Here is a 25,670-nt window from a genome sequence, read left to right as displayed (position 1 = left end):
AGACTTTGGAGACCCCACTCTTTAGTGCTTGGTAGCCGGACCCTTAGATGGGCTGGAGCGTTACAGCCACACTTGCACTCAGTCCCAGGGGAGGTGGGGCATCCCAGCCCAAAGGGGTAGCTGCACGCTCCCAATTGTCCCCCTACTTCCTCTAGCCAGTAAATGCAGTGAGGAGTCACACAGGATGGGGCCACACCCAGTAAACATAAACATTGTGATATTCAGGTCATGGTTTATGGCTGTAAGCATTTCCTCCTGGACTGCAGTCCCCTTGTGTTTCTAAATGGTGAATCACTTTAGCAGTGACAGCAACTTGAGAGTCAGAGTAGCTTGACTCTTAATTCGGGGGGCTGGTAATAAAGAATGGGTTTGGTAGGATGGCAGAAAGTAAATTTTTTATTAAATACTATTTAAAATTTTATTTTAAAAATAAAATTATTTGGATGTTAAAACTGTGCCTTGTATTGATCCTTAGGAGGTTTCATCTTATAAGAAATGTGAGTTTTTTCTCATACTCTTCTGAATAGAAACTTCATCAGAAGCCATCCTCCTCCCAAAAGGGGATCATTAAAATTCTAGGTCTTGTCCCATAAGCAGTAGGTACTGCTTGGATTCAAATAAGATTAACTCTTAGCAAATGCCAGTCGGTTTAAAATGCTTTGTGGAAGCTGTAAGGCTTAAAAGGGTGTTAAGCATTTGAATTGGCAGAGAGGAAGAGAGGGCTGTTCCAGGAGTTGGTTCATTCATTTATTCAGCCAACATTTATTGTGTACCTCTCCTCTGTTTCAACTTTCCAGGCTACTTGGGACATCAAGAAAATGTGTCCCTGCTGGAATGTGCACTTCTTGTGGGTAAATACCATGTCTAAGACAGTGCTCTTGAAATAGTAGATGCTCCGTAAGTGTTTGGTTTGATTTGAAGGCTTTGCTCTGCTCTCAATATATTGGGACTTAAGTGTGTATGAAAAAGTAACCATTCTGGGCACTATGTGATGAGGTGCCAGGTAAGTGGCTTAGGAGTTTAGCAGAGGACAGCCTGGGGCGGGTGGGACTGGAAGAGCCATCTGGATGTTTGGATGGGGAGAGCAAACCAGGCAAAGGCACTGAACCTGACCCATCGGATCAGCAGGAGTGGGTGGTAAAGCCGTGGTAAGGACAGCAGAGCCAGACCCCCAGGACTCTGCCAGCCAGGGTTTTGGAGTATTATAATTAAGGCTAAGTAACCATGCATCCAGAAAGGATCCAAAAGCCCCTTAAAGTCTTTTGCCTTAAAAACAGTTCTTTAAAAGAATGTAATCCAGAACTTTGCAAATTGTTCTGTGTGGTTTGAAAATCTAAGAATCTTAAGAAAATATGAAATGTCTGCGACTTTGCTCTTGACAGTAAATTAATAAGTATCATATTTCTGCTATTGCAGTCACCATATTTGACTCTGGAAGCACAAAGAATATTGGTCACCGTAATCTCTGCCCCAAAATAAAGACAGAGACAGGACATTGTTAAACTTGTATTAATCATCATTAATCCCTACAGTTTGAGCAGCAGGGAAGTCTGCGTCTCTGTGCAGGTCACTCCTGCTCTGTGTCCCTCAGCTGTGAAGTGCCAGGGTGGCGGCTTCTCTCCTCATGCTTCCTGTGTTTATCAGCACAGCACACAGGCTGGCTGGAAGGGCAGTCCACACTAGATCCAGGTCCTGAAGCGTCCTGGAGGCGACAGCTCTTCAGTGGCCTGTCGCCAGCCTTCACGGACAGGCTTCAGCTGCCACCTCGAGAAGCCCAGAAATTACAGGAGGCAGCTGAAAGCAGTGCTTACACAGGTCAGCCTTTTACACAAACTAAGCTTTAAAAAAAAAAAAAAAAAGTCTAGCTGAGTGTCTTTCCAGTATCTTCCTGAGTGTCACCTTTGCCATGAAAAGTTTATTTTAAGCTTCCCTGTAACATCCCACGTTCTCCATAAGTACTTACTTGCCCCTGAGAAAGCCTGTGAGCTGCCCTTCCTAGAAACCTGATTTTCCTTCAGGGAGGCTCCTCAACTGTGTACAGATTTGGCCAGGATTTCCATACCTGTTTTCTTTCCCCTCGTAAACTATTCAGCTTCTAAGATGGCAAGTTGACAGCATTTGCTGAAATGGATTTTTATAGAGCTGCACCTCCTAATTCCCCTTCTTGGGCAGTCTTGGAGGATGGCTCTGTTAGGCCAGCCTTGCAGGCGGAAGGCTGCATTTTAATCGGCAAGGCCCCTGCAGCCCCTGAACCCCAGGTTGGTTTTCATGCACTTCCCTAAGTCCTCGTTATCGCCCATTCCAACCCAGAAGATTTTGAAAAATTACCAAATTTAGCCAAAGTGTCATGCCCATTAGGTGTTTCTTGAGCTGCTTCGTGTTTAGGCGGTGAAGATGAGCTCCGAGGGAATTGCTGCCATTTTGGCTCTCCAGCATTGGCCGTGGCTGCCTTACCCAAGCCCTGCAGAAATGCTGTTTTTCCTGGGTGACACCAACAGAAGCCTTGGATGCTGGCAGATGGCTGTGGCCTGTGATGGACTGGGTGTCCCTCAGACCCCTCTGGGGGGAAGTAGAGATGGTGGCAGGCAGGCATTTCTTTGCCTTCTACTCGGGTAGAAACATTCATACTCTGAAACCCACACCTGTTCTCTGAACTCCACCTGAAGTTTCCCTGTCAGATCAAGTGAACATCAATTCATTTCCTTTTCTATCCTGAACGTTCCATATTTAGTTCCCAGCTTGCCCCAGGGGTTGCAAGTTTGGCTTAAATCACGTTTAAAGAGTGAGGAAAGTGATACTTCACTTTAATTTTGTGTTTCAGGCAGACTTTCCTCCAAACATCTTTCAGTTTTAGCTAGGAAAGCAGTGGATAACCTGTATGGATTTGCAGATAGGAGAGTTTCATCCCTGTGGCTCTTTTTCCTTCCCTGTCGTGTTTGGTATTGGGGTCGGTCCTGTTCCTTTCCTCTCTGCCAGGAAGATGAAAACACTGCTGAGAAATCCAGATTTGTCACGGTGGAGTTGAGCTGTGGGAGGACAGCAGTAGGAACATTCATGTTTTATTCCCAGTTTAAAGTTGATGGGGGTTGTTACGTTTTGTGTACAGTTTCTTGGAGGTGTTGCCCTTTCTTAGAACATCATGTGAGTTAGTGGTGATAATTAGGCAGAAACTTGTCTTCCCTACAGATACCAAGATTATAGAGGGACTTACTCTCACCAGAGGCCAGATGACAGCATCCACAGATATTTTTAGAACAGGCCTCATCATTTGGTTTCCCCATTTCATTTTCCCGGCATCAACAGCCTGATTGCAAACTTAAGTGTTGGGCAGGGAGAGAGAGGGAAGAGATTTTCCTCCCCGTTAATGAAAGTCGCTGATGGGATGGGACAATGTTTTCCTATTTATTGTTAGTTGGCCCATTGCCTAGTAACTGTGAAGTGATAGCTGTAATTCCCTTCAGCTGTAGGCTGCTTTTTCCTTCCAAAAGTTTTGCTTAATCTGATGTGTTTTTCGACTCATAAGGGCATCAACATACACACGTAAACTTCACAGTTAACTAAAGCGTCTCACTTGAAAGAATGTCGGAGTGGTGAGAGCACCATTCAAAAGCAGGGAACTTGTATCCAAACTAAGTATCGTTAAATCCCATTACTTAATGTGCTCCCTCCATTTTTTCAGTCCTTGATGGAGTCAGATAAACATGTGCAAACACTGAGCCATCAAAGAGAGGTTAAAAATCTAAGGCAGATGAGGGGCCGCTTTCCTTGTGACGATTTTTAATCGTAAGGTCTTCCTAGTGAATGGTGAATCTGGTGTTCCTCTTAGAAGGGTGATTGCATTTCCTTTCTGTTTTCACAATATTTTACAAACTGTTTGCCTTCTATCACAGAGAAACAAGTTGCCTTTCCGTCCTGTGGAGTGGGGGTTTCTCTGTTAATAACAATTTGTCCTCTGTGACAAATTTAAACCTCTAAACCTGGGCCTGGTGTCTCCCAGTTGAACCGCCAGGCACAGGCCGTTTCCCGTGAGACCTCGGGGGAGCTCCAGGATGTAGTGCCACAAGGGGCCCCACGCCCATTCTGCAAAGAAGGAAAGAGTGACGATCAGTGCATTCCCTTCCTAATGATGAAGTTCCCTGAAGATTCTGGACCTCTGGATGAGACTGTGATGGTTGTTGCTCTAGACTGCCCACTGTGGCCTCCTGCCCCCCGTTTCAGAGCCGATGCCCTATTCTGCTTAGAACGATGCCACGTTGGGGGTTGTAGGTGCCCTCTGCCTTCTTCCCTCCTGTGCTGACCCGGCGCCAGCATTAGAGCAAGCTGCGTGCTCTGCCTCTGTACTTGGAGAATGAAGTGTGTCACCTTCCCAGCATGCACTGGTTTCTGTGGCTGAATAATTAACACCAGAGGGAACCGGGGGATGGGGTCTGGATTAGGTAATACTTTACACCTTCTCTCTTGTCACTTACAGTTAAGTCAGGATCGGGACTTGGGGACCATAGTCACCTGATGACTAATTGCATGGTGATCTTAGGTTGTGGTTTATTAACTGTTACTGTGAAGGAAAGAACCAAATCCCCTCCCAAAGAACCATGTCCGCACCCCTTCTTCTTCATGCCTCAGGGGTCCCAGGTAGAGTAGCTAGAATAGCACTGGCTCTGGCAGGTTAAATACCTCACAGTTACTGAGATCTGATATCTGTTTTATTACCTTTTCTCTGTCTGAAATCAACAAGCCATTATTTTATAGTCCAGGACAATATTGTCTAGTATCATTACAAAGCAAAGAATACCTCCAAAAAAAGCCATCAGCCAGGGAAATGAAATACTTGGGGAAGGGGTGGGAAGAAGGGACCTTTTCCTGTTTTACTGTCTCTACCTCTAATAAAACGACCTAAGTTATTCTATTTGGAGTTATAGCAAGGGTAATTATGACCATAGGTATGTAATATTACAAGTACTAAGTCCTGCTGTCTTTCTGAATATTGGTAGTGAGAGGTAAGATTGCCAAACAGTCCAGCCACAGAACAGAATTGTACACTTGTGAAAATTCCAAGTGAATTTAAGATAATATCTTTTTTAAAGGAGAGAGAAGCAGATGTACATAATGTGTGTGTGTGTGAGAGAGAGAGAGAGAGCGAGCTTATTGATGCATTTTTCATTACTTGTTCACCTTATCTGGTGAGAAGATCCTGAGTTCATGTTGCTCCCCTACCACTTTTCCATTTCTGGCCTAGAGCCATTTTTTTCCTACCATGACAGCTGGCACTGTCTCCATAAACAAAAGGTCTTGAGTCCTGTCATGTCAGTTCATTTAGCTACATCTCTATGAGTATATATATATATTTTTAATTCTCTAACTTTTCCGGGCTCAGTGGTCGCAAGAAGTGTGATGATAAGATTTGTGTAAATTCAGATGCTTTGAGAGGATTTACCGTTTGAAGGTGGCTGAATGCATAATAATAATACCAACAATAATAGTGTTGTTAATTTTTAAAGGGATGTTTTGTGGGAGGTTTTTTGGGCCATATATATGCGTGTTATAATTGTTTTTCCTCTGCAGATTTTTAATATAAAAAGCAAATTTCTAGGACACCCCACTTAGAGATTACTTCTCCTTTCATAGTGAGGGAAGTCAAGATTACCCCGACCCAGCAGTGCAGACCGATGAAGCCTTTGTGGAAAGTGGCCATTTCCACTCCCCTGATGTTGGGATATCAATGGGAAGGGTGGTAAGCAAGGTCACTTAGTCCGCATAGCCGGGGGAGGGGGAACCAGAAGAGCATAGCTGGTCTGCATGGGGTGACCAGCTCCCCTGGTTTTAGCATGAAAGTGTCGTGTCCCAGGAAGCCCCTCAATCCAAAAATCTAGAGTAAAACCCCATCTGCACCCCAGGCCTCCCTAACTTGGAAGGGCCCGCTGAGGCACCCCGATTTGCCTCGCTTTGTTAACCTCCGCAAGTGAGGGCCTTTTGTTATCAAGCACAGAAATAAGGTAAGTGATCTCCAGGCTTTGTCCTTAGGTTTTCAGCCCTTTGAAGTTAGTGCAGCAGAACAGCTTGACTTGCAGCACCCCTGGCCCAGAGGCGGGTGAGGGGACCGGAGGCTGAGGAGGCGCGACCTGGAGGGCCCACTGCTGCTGTTTGAATGTCCTTAACCATCTCTGGTTTTCTTCTCTCCTCCTTTAGACCCTCAAACTGACACAAGACCTACAGAGAAAACCCTTTGCCAAATCTGCTCTCAGCAAGTGGACAGTGGTACCGTTTACAGCTTAACACCTTTGTGAGCCCCTGCCGTTTCCTACCCCAGCAGAGACTGTTATCGGCCCCTTACCCCGGGTGAAGCACTTACCCTCGCACAGAACTCTCTCTATAAAGTATGCAAAACCTTCCTTGTACGGGGTGACAGCCACCTGCCAGCGAAGGACAGCACCCTGCCAGCACCGCCCACCCTGTTCAGAGCACACCGTGAGCCCGCGGGCCATTCTGTGGTGTTTTAATATCGTGATGGTTTATGGGATGTTTTAAGTGTTGTTTTTGTGTTTGTTTTCCTTTGACTTTGAGTTTCTCACATGCATTAACTTGCAGTCTTTTTATGTTAAAATGTTAATCATGCTTCCCCTGGCAAATTTAAAAACAGAAGGAAAATGTTGTACCAGCTACTGTGCTGGCTTTGGGTGTCACAAGCATTCGAGCCCGTAGAACTCCCCTAACTAACACATTACATAAACTAGAGGGGAGTTTTCTTTCTTCTTTCGTTTGGTAGAAAACTATCCTTTTCTAAAAACTGAACAGTGGCACAAGTGTTTTCTGTGTGCACTGGTCCAGGACAGAGCCCTGCATCGGCAAACCTGACCCAGAACCAAACCACGTGCTTGGTTCTGAGTCAGGGTGGTCGGGGGATGAGACCCTGGCACCTGGTCTGCAGTTGCCAGATCAGTAGGGCCTGTGGTCTACTGTCAGTATCCTCAGCTAACACAGTCAACAGTGATTGTACGTTGGTTAGAAATTAGAATTTTTCAAGGAAGAAATCAGCTCAGCTGTCCACTCATTGCCAAATGCCACTAACGGGTTTAGTTTTAAGGAGAAAAGAAAAGAAAAAAAAAAAAAAAAGTAGTCGTGTTTTGCTTTGCAGAAGAAGTGAACTTACAGGTGAACATTAAGCCTGCAGTGAGAAATGTGTGGAAAGTACAAACCCGAGTCACTATTTTTCTAAATGCGCACCCTTGATTATTTTCAGTCTTGCTCTGTATAATCTGATCTAGTAGACGTGTATGAGTGACAAGCAATAGCATACAAACTGATTCCTTTTTAATATAAATAAGCTTAGATTGTAATTGTACAAGTGTCACAATGGAAGTACAAGATAGGGCAGTTTTGACCTCCCCCCAGACACTTTTCCTGCTTCTATGGATTTCATTTTTTTCTTTTCAAAAAGTTATGGTGCTGTATAGGTGCTTTCTGTTTAGCCTGAAAAGTGTGATTATATTAGTTACCCTCTTTGGTAGACAGAATAGTTGGGAACACCTTTGGTACATATGAAACTGGTGTAATGATGCTCTGATTAGCACAGCATATGCATACTTCTCCAAAGTGATATATGAAGACTCTTTTCGTTGCATAAAAAGCATTAGGCATAGAAATGTATAAATATATTTTATCATGTACAGTACAAAAATGGAACAGTCTGCATGGATGTTAGGGATACAGGCTAGTATTTCAGCACAGACCTCCCTGCATGAGTTCTCGCTGATGCTTGCACCGTGCAGTGGGCACTGATTCCCTTCCACCAACACAGACGTGCCACCCAACCCCCTGCACCCATCACCAGCCACCAGGGGCCCCTTTGTGCACCTTTGCTTCCTGATTCCTCTGGGGGTGATATTGGTGGTGATAACAGCTCCTAGCATAATGAACGTTCCATTTGGTGTTGCCACTTGTCTCTCCCGCCTCGCTTGGGCTGTCATGTTTGAGTGATGGCCCTGTTGATTTCACCCTGCTCTCTACTGAATCTGTAAATTGTTGTGCAATTTGTGGTTATAGTAGACCTGTAGCATATCACCTTTTCTAAACTGCTACAAGTTTATAATCTTCATTTTGAAAGTATGTATAATTTTTAAAAATATGTATTCTATTCACGTGGTCTGCTTGTCAGTGAGACAGACTTTTGCTTACTGTATTCTTTTGTAATAAAGCTAGCCACTTCCTTGATTCTTTGGTAGTCTGCTGTACACAAGAACTGTCAAGTGTCAGCAATAGAGGGCTGCCTCTCTGGGTTCCTAAGTGACGCTGCCCCCTGGGTGGAGACGTAGTTCAGAGACAGTGGCAGCAGCTCAGGGACGGGGGGAGTGGCAGAGGGGTGTTGGATATAGGGGAGAATCCGAGTGCTTCCAACACGAGGGCCCTGAGAACTTCTCTCCTGAGCTCAAAGAAACAAGAAAACTAACAAAATAGCTACTTGCCTTTGCAGTTTTGTAGACCATGGGAAATACTTTGGGAGTAAGAAAGGCAACCCTCAAATGTGTTTTGACTTTTAAAGTGTCAAATTCCTTTCAGACATGTGGCATCTCATTTATTCTTTTTTTTTTTTTCCCCCAATGTTTGTTAGATTTCAGGCAGAATGTTTTACAAAATATCCTGGAACCAGATTCTAATTTAATCTAAAACAGCTGAGGGAGGGACAGAGAGGTATGAGAGCAGGATAGCCACAGAGCAGATCAGGAAAATGGAGAGGGAGGGGTGCTTGGAATTTTTTTCTTTTCCTTTTTTTTTTTTTTTTAAGTAATTCAGCATCTACATGTAGAGTGTCGCGGACAGCTGAGATCAGGGCGAAGTCTAGCGCCAGCATCAGTCCTAGAAAGGGTCAGGCAAGAATGGAATAGTTAAGCCTGTCCAGGATCACAGCAGCCCCACTCTCACCTTTGGCCACCCACCCAGAGGCCAGGATCCCTTAGACTGAGTCCGAAGGCAGTCAGACGGCAGAGGTGCCACCTAAGCCCTCTCCCTCTTGTATTTGAAGACCCTGCTTTCAGTAAGGGCCTACCGATGGCCACCATGTGGAGTTCTGAGTGCCATGGGCCCCCACAGGAAGTTTCCTGATCTGGAGTATCTCAGTGGAATACTTGGTAGTCTCTAGGAGTCTGGCGGTTGTAATGTTTGCATCCTGATAAGAACTTTCGGAGTCTACACTCAGCCTCTAAATAAGCTGCTCTAGGGAGCCTTCCACTTTTTGATGGGAAATTTAGAAAGAAGAGTAACAATGTTGAAAACATGGCCCGAACTCTGGGGTCCTATTGTTCTCTTCAGGGCTCCAGAACCAGATACCTTTTACCAAAGTTAGAAAAGAGCTTTATCACAAGCCTTCACTGTCCTGGCGTGAGTGAGGCCTGACCGCCAGGTTCAGAGTATCCCATTAACTGTGAATGAATCTGAGGTCGATTTCCTTTATTGCATCCCCTGCAATGTAATGACTGCCGAAACATATTTTTTTAAATTTCAGAAGTTTGGCTCTCCTGTTAACGGGAAGAGCGTGCACACACATGTAGTACTGGTGGACTCTGTGTGTGTGTCTGTGTGTGTGTGTGTGTGTGGTGGTGAGTTTTGCCCTTGAGTGTGTCGCTTCCCCACCCTGAGGAGAAGACCTCTTGGCTCACTGGTCTGGACAGGTATGCCCGGTCTCAGGGTGTCATTTCAGGCGGCTTCTGAAATTGTTAAAGATGGTAGGGAGTCTATCTAATGAACCCCACTTAAAGAATAAGGAATATTTGAATCTCTTGGAAAGACCGTCAAGAGGAAAGCAGTCAATCACCCAAGCCCATTTTTCATGCTGATGCCAAGAGCTGGTGAGGGGAAATTAAAAAGTTACCCTTTCTCTCTGAAAGCAGAAATAAAATCCTGACAGCTCCCAACTCTGATTTCTTCTTTCTCGGTGTATTTGGGGAACATTGTACGATTAGGTATAATGTATTCTTTTTTTAATTAAGAAAAGCAAAAAATTTTGTAGGAATACAATCACTGGCAAAGAGGTATGAAAAAGCCAGCCTCTCCTGGAGACCAGGGGCGGCAGGGCACAGCGAAGGGAGAGTGAAGTCCTTGTGAAATCATGTCTGTCAGACAAGATCTTAACGCAGATGCCCAAGTAATTGAAAAGAGTACAGTCGGCCCTCCGCATACACGGGCTCAGCATCCTCGGATTCAACCAACCCTGGATCCGTAGGGCCGACTGTACTACACCATTTTATATAAGGGACTTGGGCATCCACAGATTTTGGTGTCTGTGGAGGTCCTGCAACCAATTCCCCACGGATACCAAGGGGCGACTGTGTATTATATTTGATCTAGATCTTCAGTGGGTAACATTTTATGCAGTTCGAATGAATGAAATATTCTCCTCTTGTTTAGTTTTATTTGTATGTATTTTTCTTTGTTGAATGATTGGTTCCAAGGCCTCTGCCACACTCCAGAAATATTTGTGCGGCTGCTTTAAAAAAAAACAACAACAACTACATGTCTGGTCACTTATTTCTCTAAAATTATCTCATTGCCTGGCAATCAATCTTCTCTCAATACACTTGTCCTAGCACATTATGTACATGCAAAATGTAAACAGATGTGAAGGAGGAACAGAAAAATTAGTTAATATTAAAAAAATGTACGTTTTGGCTTCACATGTTTAACATTTTTTTTTAAGAAAAAAAGTTGCATGAATGGAAAAAAAATCTGTATACAGTATCTGTAAAACTGTCTTATCCATTTCAATTTCTTGCTCATAACCCATGCAAACTAGAACTCATTGTGGTGCCTGGCCATATTCAAACACCTAAGAGTCATGCAGTTGATACTTTGGTTTGAAGCACCTCATCCTTTCTTTCAAAGCGAACACTATCATATTGCATTCTTACTGAGGATTTTGTCTATCCATATGTTGCCATGAATTATCTCTACCACCTTTCCTCTCAAGAATCAAAACCAGTTTGATTTGGGAATCTTCTCTTTTCCAAATGAAATAGAGATGCAGTACTTAACTTTCCTTGGTGTTTGTAGATATTGCCTTGTGTATTCCATTTAAAACCGTAATCTAGTTTGTAAAAGAGATGGTGACGCATGTAAATAAAGCATCAATGACACTCTATCTTACTCCAAGAAGTTTTTTGTTCTCCTTCCCCCTTTCTTTAACCCGAGGAGTGAAATAGCTGAGTTTGTCTCAAGGTCTTCCTGTGGAAGAGGCACAAAGCTGGGAGACTCTATCCTGAGATCTCTAAACTAAATGAATCCTGCAAACTTTTTCTCTGACCCACTTTTGACCTTCACAGGCAACCAGACAATTTAATAAAGCAGATTTATGGCATTGTTCATGGTGGCTGATAGCCACTTTTGGCCTGCCCTGAGTCAGGTTGCCCTGGAGGAGCTTTTACATAGGGAGGCGGGATTTAAACTCTGTCTTCCTTGGGTGTCAGAGGTTTTGACCTGTCACGGTTTTGGCCCTAAGGAGGTCCTGCTCACATGAGTCCAGAAGATGAATGTCGGTCATCACGGTGGCCTCCTACGTATCAAAGTCAAACAATGCGTAAGGCTGCTGGTGGCAATAGCATAAATATTTCCTAGCTAAGTTAGGGGGAACTCCACCCTACTGTAAAACTATTCTTAGTAGCCTGGGTTGTGGTTTTCCTATTAATAGACGTTATAAAAATCATTCAGCTTTTGGGTTCAAAGTCCTAAGCAGCACGATGGACTCTTACTTCAGATCAAGTAGGTAAAAAAGATTTTAAAGTTTGCCCTTTGGGATAAATTCTATATTGGTGAAGAGTCATGCTTTCATAAGTCTGTCCTTATCATTGTTTTAATTTCCTGTACAGGTAAAACTTCATCTTCTAATACCAGAGCCAACTAGGAGAAGGTATTTCATTTGAGATTGCTTTCAAGTTTTGAGTCTGTCTCCCAAAAGATTAAAGATGGAAATCCAAAACCAGCTATCACAAGATTCTCAGTAGAGAGTTTTCCCAAACCAGGTAAAAATTCAACTAAAATTAATTGAAGTTAACTTAATGAACAACAATTACTAAGTCAATTTCAAGTGTGGCAGTGGGCCAGAGGCTGTGATGGGCACCAATAGAACTAGGCCCTGCCCTCCATGAGTTTATACTCAAGATATCATCTATCTGCTCCACCTTGAGGAGTAAAGAGTTAATTGTTGCCGGCTCTCCCTGCTTCAGCTTCTTGTTTAAAAGAGGAAGAATTTGAACCGGTTAATCTTGCTAACACTTTAGGGAATTGATTTCGCAAATGTTTGAGTAGTGAGGGCAAACCTTTTAATACAGCACACGTGACGTATCAGCCAAGCCGCGCACATCACAGCTGGAATACAGAGGTCAAAGGTGGAGGAAGGTAGAGTTCATAGCCACGGTTGATCTGGCAGACACTCCACCCCCGTCCCCATGGCCACTTCCCTGGGACATGGGGAAAAAGGGTGATGGCTGTGGTGCCCTGGGTGCCCTCAGCTCAGCCCATGGTGGGCATGCGCAGGGGAGTGTGTTTGAAGGGTGGAGGTGAAGAGAGGAGCATCCAGAAGGGGGCCCACCCTCCCTCTGCTCCATGGCCATCAGAGAGAAGCTTTGGTTCTGGGCCCTGAGGACACCTTTGGAGCTGCAGGAGGAGGGGTCCTTCCCCTTGAATTTTCTTTATTCGAACATTAAAAGAGGAGGAATCTCAGCAATATTTAAGACCTGAAGAAAATTAGATTGTGTGTGTGTGTGTGTCTGTAGTTCTGCCTAGTGTCCATCACATAGTAATGGCTCAAAACTTCATTTTTGCCTTCTTTCTCAGAGGACTTACCAGACACACTACAAACATCCCCATTCCCATGCAGGGAAGAAAAGTCTCGATGCTCTTCTTGTCTTAGCACAGGTCCACCTCCGTGAGTCCTACATTCATCCATCCCACCAGCACCAGGATGTGCCAGGCACCGGGATGGCAGAGAAAACTGCTCCCATCTCAGGCTTCTCATAGCCGCTGGCCAGAGAGGCTGCCCTAAAGGCTGAGGGGTCAATAGCTCGGCACCCCTGTAACTTCCCAACCAAACTGAAAGCCCTGATCTAGAAGAAATCACAGAAAACTTGGTAATGGTTCAGTCCAGGGACGGACGCAAGGGACTTTGGCTTTCAACTCTTCTCCTTATATACTATTTTAGGTTATCAAAATGGGAGTGTGTTACTAGTATAAAGATAAATACGGCTTCTAAAGAGCCATGGTGGAGAGGCTGGCTTTGACTCCTCTTCTGAGACTGGAAGGAATAAGGTGGGAGAAGGGGGTTAGGGAATAAAAGTGGAGATAATGAGATAACTATACTGTTTGAAAGGAATATGACTGATAAATGAATAATATCATTGCAAAGTTGTGTCTTCATAACTTTGGGTTTCCATAATTTCCTCCTATTAACATCTTGAATATCAGTATAGGAATTACCTAATCAGAACAAAGGAATTTTATGCATCTGTTAGAATAATAATTATAAAAACTATATGCTTATATTGGATGCACTCTTAGAAATGTAATTATCTATTGCTCTTGTAACTTTTATATTAATATAAGAAAAATAAAAAGCAGAATAGAAATAGCATACGCCAGTGTAAACTGTGGCTGAGGAGAGGTTCTAAAAGGTAAAATGCTAAAATTGAAATAATTCTCGTGTCCTGGACACTTTTGGCCTCAAAACTGGACTCAGGACCTCAACTGTTGCCACCGTGAATAAGCTAACACTGTTCCTCGGCCACTCCGAGCCCCGCTCCAGTGGGGGAGAAGGGGTTCTTCTTCCCACCAAGAGGCGACCATTGGGTAAATCCCCAAGTAGAAGGGTGTTCTCATGCCAGGACTTGTCCCCAAAAGACAAATGTCCATTGTAGCTGGCAATTGGTTATGGAATTTTTTTGTCAAAATTATCTTCATTTGTTGCACTGTATTTTTGAAAGGTAATGCATTCTCATGATTCAAAAGCTAGAAAGCATATCGCGATACACACATAGGGAATGTTTTCCTCCCACTCCTGTCTAGTTCTCTGCCTAGTTCCTCCCACCCCAAAGTTTCTTGTGTATCCTTCCAGAATTTCTGATGCACCTACAAGGAATAAAAGCACAAATTATTACTTTCCCCTTTTTATTACACAAAAAGTATATTATACACACTGTCAGATATCTTGCTTTGTTAATGATTTTCTCACACATGGAGGAAATATCAGTACATAGAAAGCCTCCTCGTTTTTAGAGTTGCATAGTATTCCACTGTATCATTGTATCCCAATTAATTTAACCAGTAGTCCCCTATTGATAGACATTGGACATTGTTACTGAACATTTGTTATTATCAGCAACACTGCAGCAAATAACCTTATACATATATTACATACACAGGTCAGAATCTTTGTAGGATTAATGCCCAAACGTGGAATTACTGAGGCAAGAGGTACATATACATTTGCAATTTTGAAAGGTGGATCAAACTGCCCTCGAATGTACCAATTCACAACACCAAAATATATGAGAATCCCTGGTTTCCCACAGCCTCGCGTTTTTAAAGTTTTAAAAATTAACTTGCAAGTCTGTCTTTGCCTTTGCCCCTCTTAGGAGTTTTTAGCAGATTTTTTATTATTATTATTATTATTATTTTTTGGCTGTGTTGGGTCTTCATTTCTGTGCTTGGGCTTTCTCCAGTTGCGGCAAGCGGGGACCACTCTTCATCGCGGTGCGCGGGCCTATCACCGTCGCGGCCTCTCCCGTTGCGGAGCACAGGCTCCAGACGCGCAGGCTCAGTAGTTGTGGCTCACGGGCCTAGTTGCTCCGCGGCACGTGGGATCCTCCCAGACCAGGGCTCGAACCCGTGTCCCCTGCATCGGCAGGCAGATTCTCAACCACTGCGCCACCAGGGAAGGCCAGCTTCTTTGTTTTAAGTCTGTACCTAAGGTAATGAGGGCTTGGTGAGAGTGAGGGGTGGAAGATGGGAGGGGCTTGGGAGGCAGACTCAGGGTGGCCTGGTGACTGCCAGGGAGGAAGAAGAGCTCCCGGCGTCATGCTGCCAGCCTGCCCATCCAGTCTGGCCACAGGCCCCTCCCCTCACGCCACCAGCTTGGACCGCCCAGCTCAGGGTCATCGGCCTGACCTCGCAGCTGTGCTCCCTCACCTCCCAGAATTCCAGAGGGGAGCTGTCACCAGAAGGAATCAAGTCTGGTCTCCTTGGCACCAAACCACACACCTAGACCTATTCATAGCAAGATTGCACAACCGGCTGGAGGACAGCCCGGCTGGGCGCAGGGAGAAAGGTGCTGCTCCTTAGCCGGGCCCTGGCCCACTGGTGCCCCTGGGCAAGGCGTCCAGCTCTCAGAGTGGGGCTGTCCCCAGGAGGGGCGGGGGGGGGCGGCGCTGGGGGCCTCAAGGGTCTCACCGGCTCGTCCTCACAAGTGGGGGGAACTCGCTCCTCCAAAGGAGAAGCTCTGACGCTCTCTCGCGGGCTGGCGCCCCGCAAGCCCTCCTCCTGCCCTACTGTGCAGGTTGGCACCTGGGGTGTGAGGGGGCTCTGCTTAGGGAACGCAGAAGCCAGGAGGCAGGATTTTACAAAGAGGAAACGGAGTCATTTTATGACGAAGGCCTTTCCGTCTCTGTGGGGAGCCGGTGTCACGGAGTAGGGGAGGGAAACAACTTTGGAATGGGACAGGCCTTGACTGGAGCCAGCCCTGCCATTCACTAGCTGAATGATGATACGCGAGTCCCTTCATGTCTCTGGGCCTCTGTTTTCTCGTTTGTGAAATGGGAACAAGGCTGCCTGTGTCTCGGGTCATGAGGATGACCTGAGAGGGCATGTGGGAAGTACTGCAGCGCTTTCAGCAAGTCAGCAGCAAGCGCTTCGTCAGAAGTCCTCTCTTTATACACAGCCCACTGGCTCCACACCCCGTAGGGTGATGGCTGCTTTTTTTTTTTTAACATCTTTATTGGAGTATAATTGCTTTACAATGGTGTGTTAGTTTCTGCTGTATAACAAAGTGAATCAGCTATTCATATACATATATCCCCATAATCCCTCCCTCTTGCGTCTCCCTCCCACCCTCCCTATCCCACCCCTCTAGGTGGTCACAAAGCACAGAGCTGATCTCCCTGTGCTATGCGGCTGCTTCCCACTAGCTACCTATTTTACGTTTGGTAGTGTATATATGTCCATGCCACTCTCTCACTTCGTCCAGCTTACCCTTCCCCCTCCCTGTGTCCTCAAGTCCATTCTCTACGTCTGCGTCTGTATTCTTTGATGGCTTCTCATGACATAAAAACATAAAACAAAATTCGACATGGTAATGAACCCCGTCAGTATGATTAGATTGCATCGCAATTAAGCAATTAAGGTAACCGACTTGTGAGATTTTTCTGCTCTCATCTTCTTCAGGACCTGTTGGCAGCAGCCACGCTTGTGGTCCATGTCCTCTGTGCCATGTACCACAGAATCATCATCATCACGAAGAACTCAAATGTCATGGCAAGACAGGATTGCAAGACTTGTTTCTGGCCCTGGCTTGGCCACTAAATGCTGTGTGGCCTTGAGTGAGTCATTTCCCTCTCTAGGCATCAGTTTCCCCATCTGCAACATCCACTTCATGAACCCACCGGACTTTATAAGGCATCAGGACCAGCCTGGAAATGGAGCATATGCTTTACAAACCACAAAGCAGGTATCAGAACCACAGACACTGTTTTGAGTTAGGAAATTGGCAAATGTTCATACATTCATTTTCCAGAAGGGAAACTGAGGCAGAGTCCAAAGTGGGCTTAAAGGTTCATGGTTTCTGGTTGTAACCAACCCCTCTGTTCCTCTGTCTCCAAAGTCACATGCTTAAGGCAGTGAGACCCTGGGGAGAGAGGGTAGAGAGTGCATCCTAAAGAGATAGGGAAAGAGATGGAGAAAGGGAAAAGGATGGAAGAGGAAATGGGAACTGGAGATGGGGGAGGTGGAAGGGGGAGGTGCGGTGTGGGGGGAGAGTGGCTTGCTCTGTGGTGTCCATTTCAGAGGAGGTGGTGCGCCCTACGGAGATGTCAGCCCTGTAACCCATCTGGTGTTACATGAGTCTCTCCAGTTTCTGTCCTAAAGAAGTGAGATGATACAGGGGCCCACAAGGGCCCAGCTGGAAGGTCTCTCAGACACAGACAGGAGGCCAGGGTGACCCGCTGCCAATTTGAACGGTGCAGGGAATGGCAGCAGGCTGGAACCTGCCCCTGTAATAAAGGGAAACTGTCCCCTGGCAAGTGTGTGTGTGTGTGAGAGACAGAGAGAGGCCCTCTGATGTTGCTGTCTCCAGGATGGGCCAGGATGGGCTTTCCTCAACAGACCCCTTCCTGCCCACTGGCATTGTTGTGGCTCTGTTGGGTGTTTGGAGAATTAAAGAGAAGCTAACCAGGTAGTTTGAGGCTTCTACCTGCTGTGTTTGTACCTCCTTGAGTGTAAAAGTTCAGCCCCCCCCCAACCCCCCGACTCCCACCCCTTGGCTATACACTGGGCTCACTCCACCCTTGGAGGTGGAGCTGCCCCTCAGGCTTTAGAAAAGAAAGGAGTGGGATGGATAGGCGTCTGCTTTTGCCTTTGTAAGTGCTTTGCCTTAGGCAAGGAACTTAAACCCCTGCGTCTTCATGTTCTCATCTGCAAAATAGAGATGATAATAACAATCATACCTTGTCATGTTATTGTGAGGATTAAAGGAGATCGTGCATGGACACCTCTTAGAATAGATCTGGCACATAGTAAGTGCTTGCTACACTTAGCTATGTTTATTAGTACATTGGAATTGCTCAATAAATCATAGATCATAGATTTTGTAATTAAGTTGCTAAAATGTAGCCACTATACTCTGTCCAAAGACAAAAGACAGCAGATCCTTCAAAATGTGCTCCTTGGATCATGTCTATCAGGAAGGCATTAGGGAGCTTACTAAAAATTCAGATTCCTTGGATCCATTCCAAAAGTGCCAAATCAGAATCCAGCGGGGCCTAAACTTCTGGCTTTTCAAGTGTTTTCCATGATTCTAAAGTACACTAAAGTTTGAAAATTCCTGAGGGTAAAAGGTAAGAAAGCTCATCCATTTGGGGCATCCTCTGTAGTAGGCAGAATAACGGCCCCCCAAAGACGTCCATGTCCCAATCTCTGGAACCTGTGAATGTCTTAGGTTATATGGCAAGGGGGAATTTAGGTTGCTAATTAAGAATTTCAAAATAAGAAGATTATCTGCCCAATGTAATCACAACGGTCCTTACATGGAGTAGAGGGAGACAGAAGAGTTGGAACCAGAAAGATGGCATCGTGAGGAAGACTCCACTGGCCCTGGAGATGGAGGAAGGGCCACCAGTCAAGGAATGAGGGCAGCCTCTAGAAGCTGAAAAAGGCAAGAGCCTCTAGAAGGAACTCATCCCTGCTTGATTTTAGCCCATGAAACCCAACCTGGACTTCTAACCTCCAGAATCATCAAGATAATAAAATGGTGTTATTTTCAGCCACTAAGTTTATGGTGACATGTCACAGCAGCAACAGGAAACAAATATGTCCTTTTTCAACCAGGTTGGATTCATGCCACTGGATCTGGAAGACCCGAGAGGTGCAGCCATGGGCTAGGGTGGGAGCGCTTGGCTGAGGGGAGCTACAAGGGAAGGGGACCAGCTGCCTGGTTCACAGGCTGTCCTCACGGCTTTGCTGACCCTCCTCTGCCATTTGTACCTTGTTCATTTCCACTCTGGTGCTCAGAACAGCTGTTGAGCAAGATGCTTGTACATCACGGGGTCTCAGAGAGTCTATAAACTGCAAACAATCCAGAGGTCCAAAGAATCTCCATCGTGTTTCCCACCCCAGCCAAGAGGGCTGGAAGCACCTGAAAACAGTGCAATTGGTTCTTCTCAGATCCCCGAGGAAAGGGGAGGAAACATGGCAGAGCCTCCCGACTGGAGTGGGGTGCCCCTCCCCCATACCCAGATTCTCTGGAACTGGAAACACAAGGGCAGTTCTCACACCCACACCTTCCCCGAGGGTGGGCATTGCCTGGCTTCATTCTCTCCCTGGGCTCTTCCTGCACTGGACGAGCCTTAGGCCTTTCTCTTTCTCTCGCCCATTCCCTGCCCTGCCATCCTCACCTCCCCTGCTCTCCAACCTACTGAGACCTACTGAGTGACAGGCACTGTGCTGGTCTGACACATACCATCTCTTCTTCCTGATTTCATTAGGAAAATTTAGAAACATAGAGAAAAGTTGAAAAAATGATTACCCACATGCCTGTCACTTAGATTCAACAATTCCTAACATTTGCCATATTTGCTTTACATATTTATATATTAGGTGTATATGTGTGTGTGTGTGCATGTGTGTGTGTGTATACATATATATGTTTTTGTTTTGCCAAATCTTTTGAAAGTTCAGCCATCACAACTCGTCCCCTCGAAATACCTCAGCATGCATCTTTCAAACCCCATAGGATCCCCACAAAGTACAGTTATCAGCCCCACTTTACACCTGAAAAATTTGAATGTAAGAATTTGAGATTCAAAGAATGAAATTACTTGCCCAGAATCACACAAATGGTCAGTGATGGAACAGGGACTTGACCCCAGCTTCACATCCTGTCTTCTATTTGAATGGTTCTAGAGCTCAGAATTATAGTCATCCCAGAAGGACATGCCTCTGACTTTGGATTTCTTTCTGTGAGAAAACTCAAAGCATTTCAGAGAAACAAAACTTCATCTTAACAGTATCCCCTTAAGGTCAAAGCTACCACTTCCCAAGAGGTAAATTCCAAGACGCCAGGTTACAGGAAAAGATGTTCAAGGTGCAGGCCCCAGAGGCCAAGCCTACTGCCACTGAATGCAGGTAACAGCGTTGGAGTGCCCCCAGCACACACCTCAGTGACCTGCCATCTCAGATCGCTATAAAGCAGGAGACTGGTGAATTGTCCCCATTTTACTGGTGGAAACACCAAGGCATAAAAGGGACCTGCTCACAAAAGAATTGAATTCCCAAATAATGAAGAAAGGTCTAATAGTGGGCCTCCAAGTATGGGCTGTTAACCACCTGAACCAAAACAACCTGGGAAGCTTGTTTAGAATGCAAACTCCCAAGTTTACCCTGGATCCGGGAAATCGGATCCTCAAGGGGTGGGGGTCCTGGACTCTTAACCCCTTCCCCAGGCCATCACTGCCAACTCAAGGTAGAGAACCAGTGGCCAGATTCCTAGACACTACCCTACCCCTCACTGTACACTACATGACATTGTGCTACACCACACTCTACCGTTGGACTCCCTGTTAAGTTGCTCTACTTTCTCAACGATCCTTTTGTAAAAAAAATCTTGGAGTAGTTTATTTTTTAATCTTTAAGAATTTGTCTTGGGGCTTCCCTGGTGGCGCAGTGGTTGAGAATCTGCCTGCCAATGCAGGGGACGCGGGTTCGAGCCCTGGTCTGGGAAGATCCCACATGCCGCGGAGCGACTAGGCCCGTGAGCCACAATTACTGAGCCTGTGCGTCTGGAGCCTGTGCTCGGCAACAAGAGAGCCCGCGATAGTGAGAGGCCCGCGCACCACGATGAAGAGCGGCCCCCACTTGCCGCAACTAGAGAAAGCCCAAGCACAGAAACGAAGACCCAACACAGCCATAAATAAATAAATAAATAAAAGAATAAGAACACTATGCATATTAAACATATTTTTAAAAAAAATTTGTCTTAATTTACCTACAGTAAAACTCACTCCTTTTTTATACAGTTCCATGAGTTTTAACAAATGCTTTTGAGTCCTGTAACCACCACTATAATCAAGATACAGAACAGTTCCACCACCTGGCAGGAACTCCTCTGTGCTACCCACCCCCTTCTAGTCAAACCCTTCCTGAACACTTACCCCTGGTGACCACTGATCTGGTCCCATCCCTGTAGCTCTGCCTCTCCCAGAATGTCACTTAACCATACAATCATATAATACACACCCTTTGGAGTCTGGCCTCTTTCACTTGGCATAAAGCATTTGTGATAGGTAACAGTATTTCACTCCTTTTGTTGTTTTTATGAAGGTACCAGAGTCATTCAGGGTCAACTGAAGGACATTTGGGTGGTTTCTGGGTTTTGGTGATAAACCTAATGATGTTAATGATGTTAATTATTTTCCACGGAGGAGGAAAAATCTGATATAGTGCCAGTGTGGTAAGAGAGGGTAGGTGGTGCATTAAAGACAGTGGTTTACACGTGGTTCCTGCCAATGGGTCACCTTTTTAACAGGCTAGGTTCAGCCAGGGAGGACTTAAAGTTTGTCATCATAATAAACCTCTGGTCCTCCAAAATCATAAAAATAACAGGGTCTGACAGAGTGCCTCAGAGTCTGTTTCTCACAAATGAAATGAAAAAGCCTTGGAACATCAGGCCCCCAAATTCACTCTGAAACCATTGGGGTGAACCTCTCTTCTCTTAGAATGTGTATGTCACGCGGGGAGGTGGGGAGGAGTCCTCGAGTGTCACAGTCCTTCTTCCCTACAGTTTACGATGCTTTTGCCCAACTGAATCTATTTGATCTTCCAACAAGCCCAAGAGGAAGAAAGGCAGATATTTTTACTTGCATTATTTTGAAGATAAGGTTGTGAGAGCTAAAGGAAGATGGTGTTTGTCCAAAGTCAACAAGGGCCCTTGGTTGGGGAGAAAACCCGGTTGTTCTGATTCTCAACCCGGTGTTTTCTGGTTTTAAAGTTTTACAATCTCTACAGATGGACAATGTAAGAGTGGTGATTATCTCTTTCATCCACACAGTGGAGAATCAACTCTTGCTCAAAGTAAGTGATGGGGTGGGCAGCAAGAGAACAGAGCAAGTTTAAATCACGTCTCCTTGCTGGCCTTGATGTTCTCATCCATAAGATGGGTGAAACAATTCCTACCTCCTACTGTGTTTCCAAAGATGAGAGGTCTCAGAAGGGCTAATAATGCAAGTGGGTAAGGCATACAAGGCACCTTGCAAATGGTAGCAATTATTAATTATTTGGTTTATCAGGAGAAACCATAGATCATGCACACCATGAACACCTTGCAGTGGGTGGCCTCTGCTCTGAGCCCTGCACGGGATTTCTGAGGCCTCATTTTTTTCTGGCAACGATGGAGGAAACCAAGGGGTTAAGGAGGAGGCCTGGAAGCTGGCACAGCTGGGGCCCATTAGCTCCTAACGAGGGCCCAGCTGGGGGGGAAGGAGGCCTCAAAGCGGTGAGGAGGGGCGCTCAGGGTGCCTCCGTGGAGGAAACTTGGGCTGAAAATTGTTTTTCTTCATTCTGAACTCGGTTTTACACTCCAGAGGGGAGTTCTTCGTGTCTGAACTTGGGTTTTGAGCCCTGGCGCTGGTGGTTTTTGCAGTAAATGGCTTGCCGCTCCTTGTGGGGCAATATTGCTATTGATGTTGGGCCAAGGTGGTTAGGAAACGGGATCTTCCAAATGGGGACTTTGTGGTTTGGCCACACGGAGCTGCCTTCTCCACAAGCGCAGTTGGGGGTTGAGACAGTTACCCGCAGGGTGGGGTTTGAGGGTGAAGTGGTGTTTCTCCTCCGCCACTCCACTCTCTGCCCGCTTCTCGGCATTATTATTATTGTTATTGCCCCAGCGTTGCCCATATTGTGGCCTCAGGCGCCACCAAGAGGAGGGGCTGCGTTAGGAACAAGCGGGCCCAGAGGAGCCCCCTGAGAGCAGGAAAGCAGGAGACCAGGGCACCAGCGGGTCTCTGGAGGATGAAATGTGTCCTCTGACTGCCCGTCTGTCTCCCACGGCACAGGACTCCCTTCCTAGACCCTTGGTGCTGCGGGGTTGGAGAAGCAGGGAGAGAGCAGCAGAGGGGCAGCGGCCTGGAGAAGGCCCAGGGACCCTCACCCTCTCCGGGAAGCCTTCCAGGACTGCTAGGCAGCCGTAGGCGCCTTTGCCCTGTCCCCCCTCAGCCCCCATCCCCTCCTCCACGTCACATTATATTGTAATTGCCACAGTGTGTTGTAATTACTCGTGTGACCGGCTGTGTCCCCACTGTACGGGCCACGTGCAGCTGTGGTAGCTGCTCCGAACACGCTCATGGCGTGACCCAATGCATCTGAAGAGAAGAAGGAACTCTGAAGACATCTCCAGGAGTGAGCTGAAGCGGCTTGTGTCCAGGGATTCGCCCGCTCGGCATTTCTGTTCTGCTGGAAAAGCTCTCACCAAGGAGTGGCAGGTAAGAGCCCTCACTCCTGCCCTTTGAGTCTGATTTCCTTTGAGTTGCGCCTTCCATTTTATTCCAACCATTCCACAGGAGCATTCCAAAACTAAGCCAGGAGCAGCGGTACTGGCTTAGTTTTAGGCACATGTAATGTTTGTCTTCACGGCCACCTTTGGCACTAGAGGCCTCGCCCCAGGTCTGCCTGTCCCTCTGGGTCGTCCAGGTGTGCAGATGGCACCAAATAAGCTCGTTCCCTGAACTCATTTAGCTTGTCCTTGATCATGGCTTCACGCCCTGCCTCTTTGATGCTGAGGTAAGAGTGCTGATGACAATACAAATCAAATTCAGTCCTGGCTGTTACAGAGCGGAGGCTGAAAAGGAACAAAAGCACTGAAGCCAGGAGCCTCCTAGGCGTTGGGTAGTGGGGGAGGGGAGGAGAGAATACAGAGCTTCCGTCCATGGTCTAAGCAGGAGACAGACAGCCGACAAGGGTACGGTGTGAGAAGAGCTGGGATGGGATGAAGGACGGAGGAGTTGCCCAGATGGCGAAGCTGATGACCCTCTGGACGTGCCCTAGTTCACACAGTCCGCCCCTCTTGTTCACCTGGACTGGTGTGGTTAGTTGTCCCCTGCCTGTCTCCCTCAGCAGGCTGGTCTCTCTCGAGACTTCCAGGCAGGCGTGGACAGGTAGATGCTCAGGACCTAGTCTAACTGAGCCAGTAATACATTCAGTTGACTCGCAGAAGCTTTTATTTCCATGTGTTCATTTGTTGATGTTTTTCCTTATTGCCCAAGAGGCCTGATTATGCATGAAACCGTGATGCGCGTTCTACGATCTGCCTAGAGAATGACCTCAGCGTTGGCCAGAGCTCAGCATTCTTAGCCACACGGGGCTCAGAGATACATTCACTGGGACCCAGAACTCCTGGATGTCCTGCAGGCCGGCAGTCAGCACAGTCTAGAGGCAGTGGCCAGGATGCCAAGTTGAGATGGAGGGTCCAGGATAGCCCGTCCCCCAGGCTCCAGTCTCCCTCTCCTGCTTCGCCCACTGGCTTCTGCACCCCTGCGCCTCCGTGGGCTCCCAGCTCCTGGGAGCCCTGTTCTCGCCTTCCCACAAACCCCACAGTCCTGGCCCGGAGGTCACTGCAGGGACGGGGGGTGGGCAGTCTCACAGCTCAGGCCAGAGAGAGGAATCCTGGGCCCCAGCTATTTTCAGGGCTAAAATTGAAGCCCATGGTTTATTTGCTCAGCACTTAATTAGACTCCAGCGCGGCGCAAGGCTGCCTCCTTCCCGCCCACGAGCGAAGGCCTGACTAGTGGGTTTGGGAGCTGACGCCATGTCACAGGCGGGAGGTTGGGACCTGGAGTATTTTTACAAACGCGAGGCTGCGGAGAACAAAACCGCCTGGCCCCCAGCCAGTTAGCCTAAGTCGGTTGGGAGAGGGAGGGAGCAGGAAAGCGTTATATCATCCTTCCTTCTTTGAACCGCATCGTAAATCTGCCAGAAAGGAAACGGGGATCTGGAGGGGAGGGGCGACGTGGGGGAGCCAGCGAGGCCGGAGTGGGGCCGCGTTACCAGCGCCCAGGGCGTCTGGCTCAGGAGGGGCCCCGCCCGCTGGGGAGCGGACGCACGCGGAGGACAACGCTGGGGGAGGGGGACGCTGCGGGAGGGGAGGGGCCGGCAGGAGGGCGCCGCGGGGGCGTGGAGAGCTTCCTGGGTCAGGTCGGAGTGGGAGGGCTGTATGTGCCCGAGAGTGATTTCTGGGCCCACTTCAGGTCCTCCAACTAAACCTACTTTTGTAGATAGAGCTCTTAGGGCTGGAAGGGATTTTAGAGACCCTTTCAGGCGGATGTTGAGGGCAACAGAGGAAAAATAAATTACCTGAAGCCACACAGCTAATGAGACCTGGAAGTGGTGCCAGGGGTCTTCTGACTCCTAAGTTGGCTGTCCACTGGGTCCCCTTCTTGGTGCTGTTCCTTGGCTTTTATGGAGACACAGCAGAGTGAAGGTAAGGCATAATGTACAAATGCATTTGGGTGAAATGACACATTAATTCAATTCACATTAAGAGCTAAATAGTTGATGTTTAATACTTTACTGAGGAGAGATTTTTATGAGGAGGCCCCCGAGCTCCATGGTGGAGCACTTCTGACCATCAGGGTGGGGAGGCATCGTCTTGCTGCTTACCAGGGTTCTTGGCCTTCCCAAATCAATAGAAACTGATAAGAGACCAGACAAAAAATTCAGGCAAGGATTTCTCAGGGTTCCTGCTGCAGCAGGAGGGAGCGAAAACAGGTAACAGGTTCCCTTGCTAGCTCCCTGAGGGGGGGCCAGCTGTTTTCTTATACGGGGGTTCCAGGGGTTGCACCAGAGGGTAGCTTAGGTGGCTTGCCTACCCGTTTGGTGGTGGTGTGTGCATGGGGCAGGCACAGTACCCTGCTTTTGTTCCCAGCTTTTCAAAGTGG

General features: G+C 46.9%; 1 protein-coding gene and 1 long non-coding RNA gene across 7 annotated transcripts in view; one reads left to right on the top strand and one right to left on the bottom strand.

Annotated features, from left to right (window-relative positions):
* FOXO3 (forkhead box O3) overlaps positions 1-11,126 on the top strand; it is a 120,526-nt gene extending 109,400 nt beyond the window's left edge. For all 6 annotated transcript variants that reach the window (XM_082475224.1, XM_082475228.1, XM_082475222.1 and 3 more), the window contains one exon: positions 6,187-11,126. Coding sequence is in view for 1 of the 6 variants with exons in the window: in XM_082475228.1 (XP_082331354.1) it covers positions 6,187-6,273 (87 nt within the window). In the remaining 5 variants the exon portion in view is untranslated. The remainder of the gene's footprint in view (positions 1-6,186) is intronic.
* LOC309667187 lies at positions 10,484-25,159 on the bottom strand. The gene is made up of 2 exons (XR_014267600.1): positions 25,087-25,159; positions 10,484-18,339 (listed from the first exon to the last, which is right to left on the bottom strand). It is a non-coding gene; the product is annotated as an uncharacterized lncRNA (long non-coding RNA).
* Between the last annotated feature and the right edge of the window lie 511 nt (positions 25,160-25,670).

This window comes from Balaenoptera physalus (genome assembly GCF_965194825.1).
Source record: "Balaenoptera physalus genome assembly, chromosome: 9".
In the NCBI taxonomy this organism is placed as follows: domain Eukaryota; kingdom Metazoa; phylum Chordata; class Mammalia; order Artiodactyla; family Balaenopteridae; genus Balaenoptera; species Balaenoptera physalus.
The sequence above is the reverse complement of the archived record's forward strand: the minus strand, read 5'-3'. Positions and strand labels throughout refer to the sequence as shown.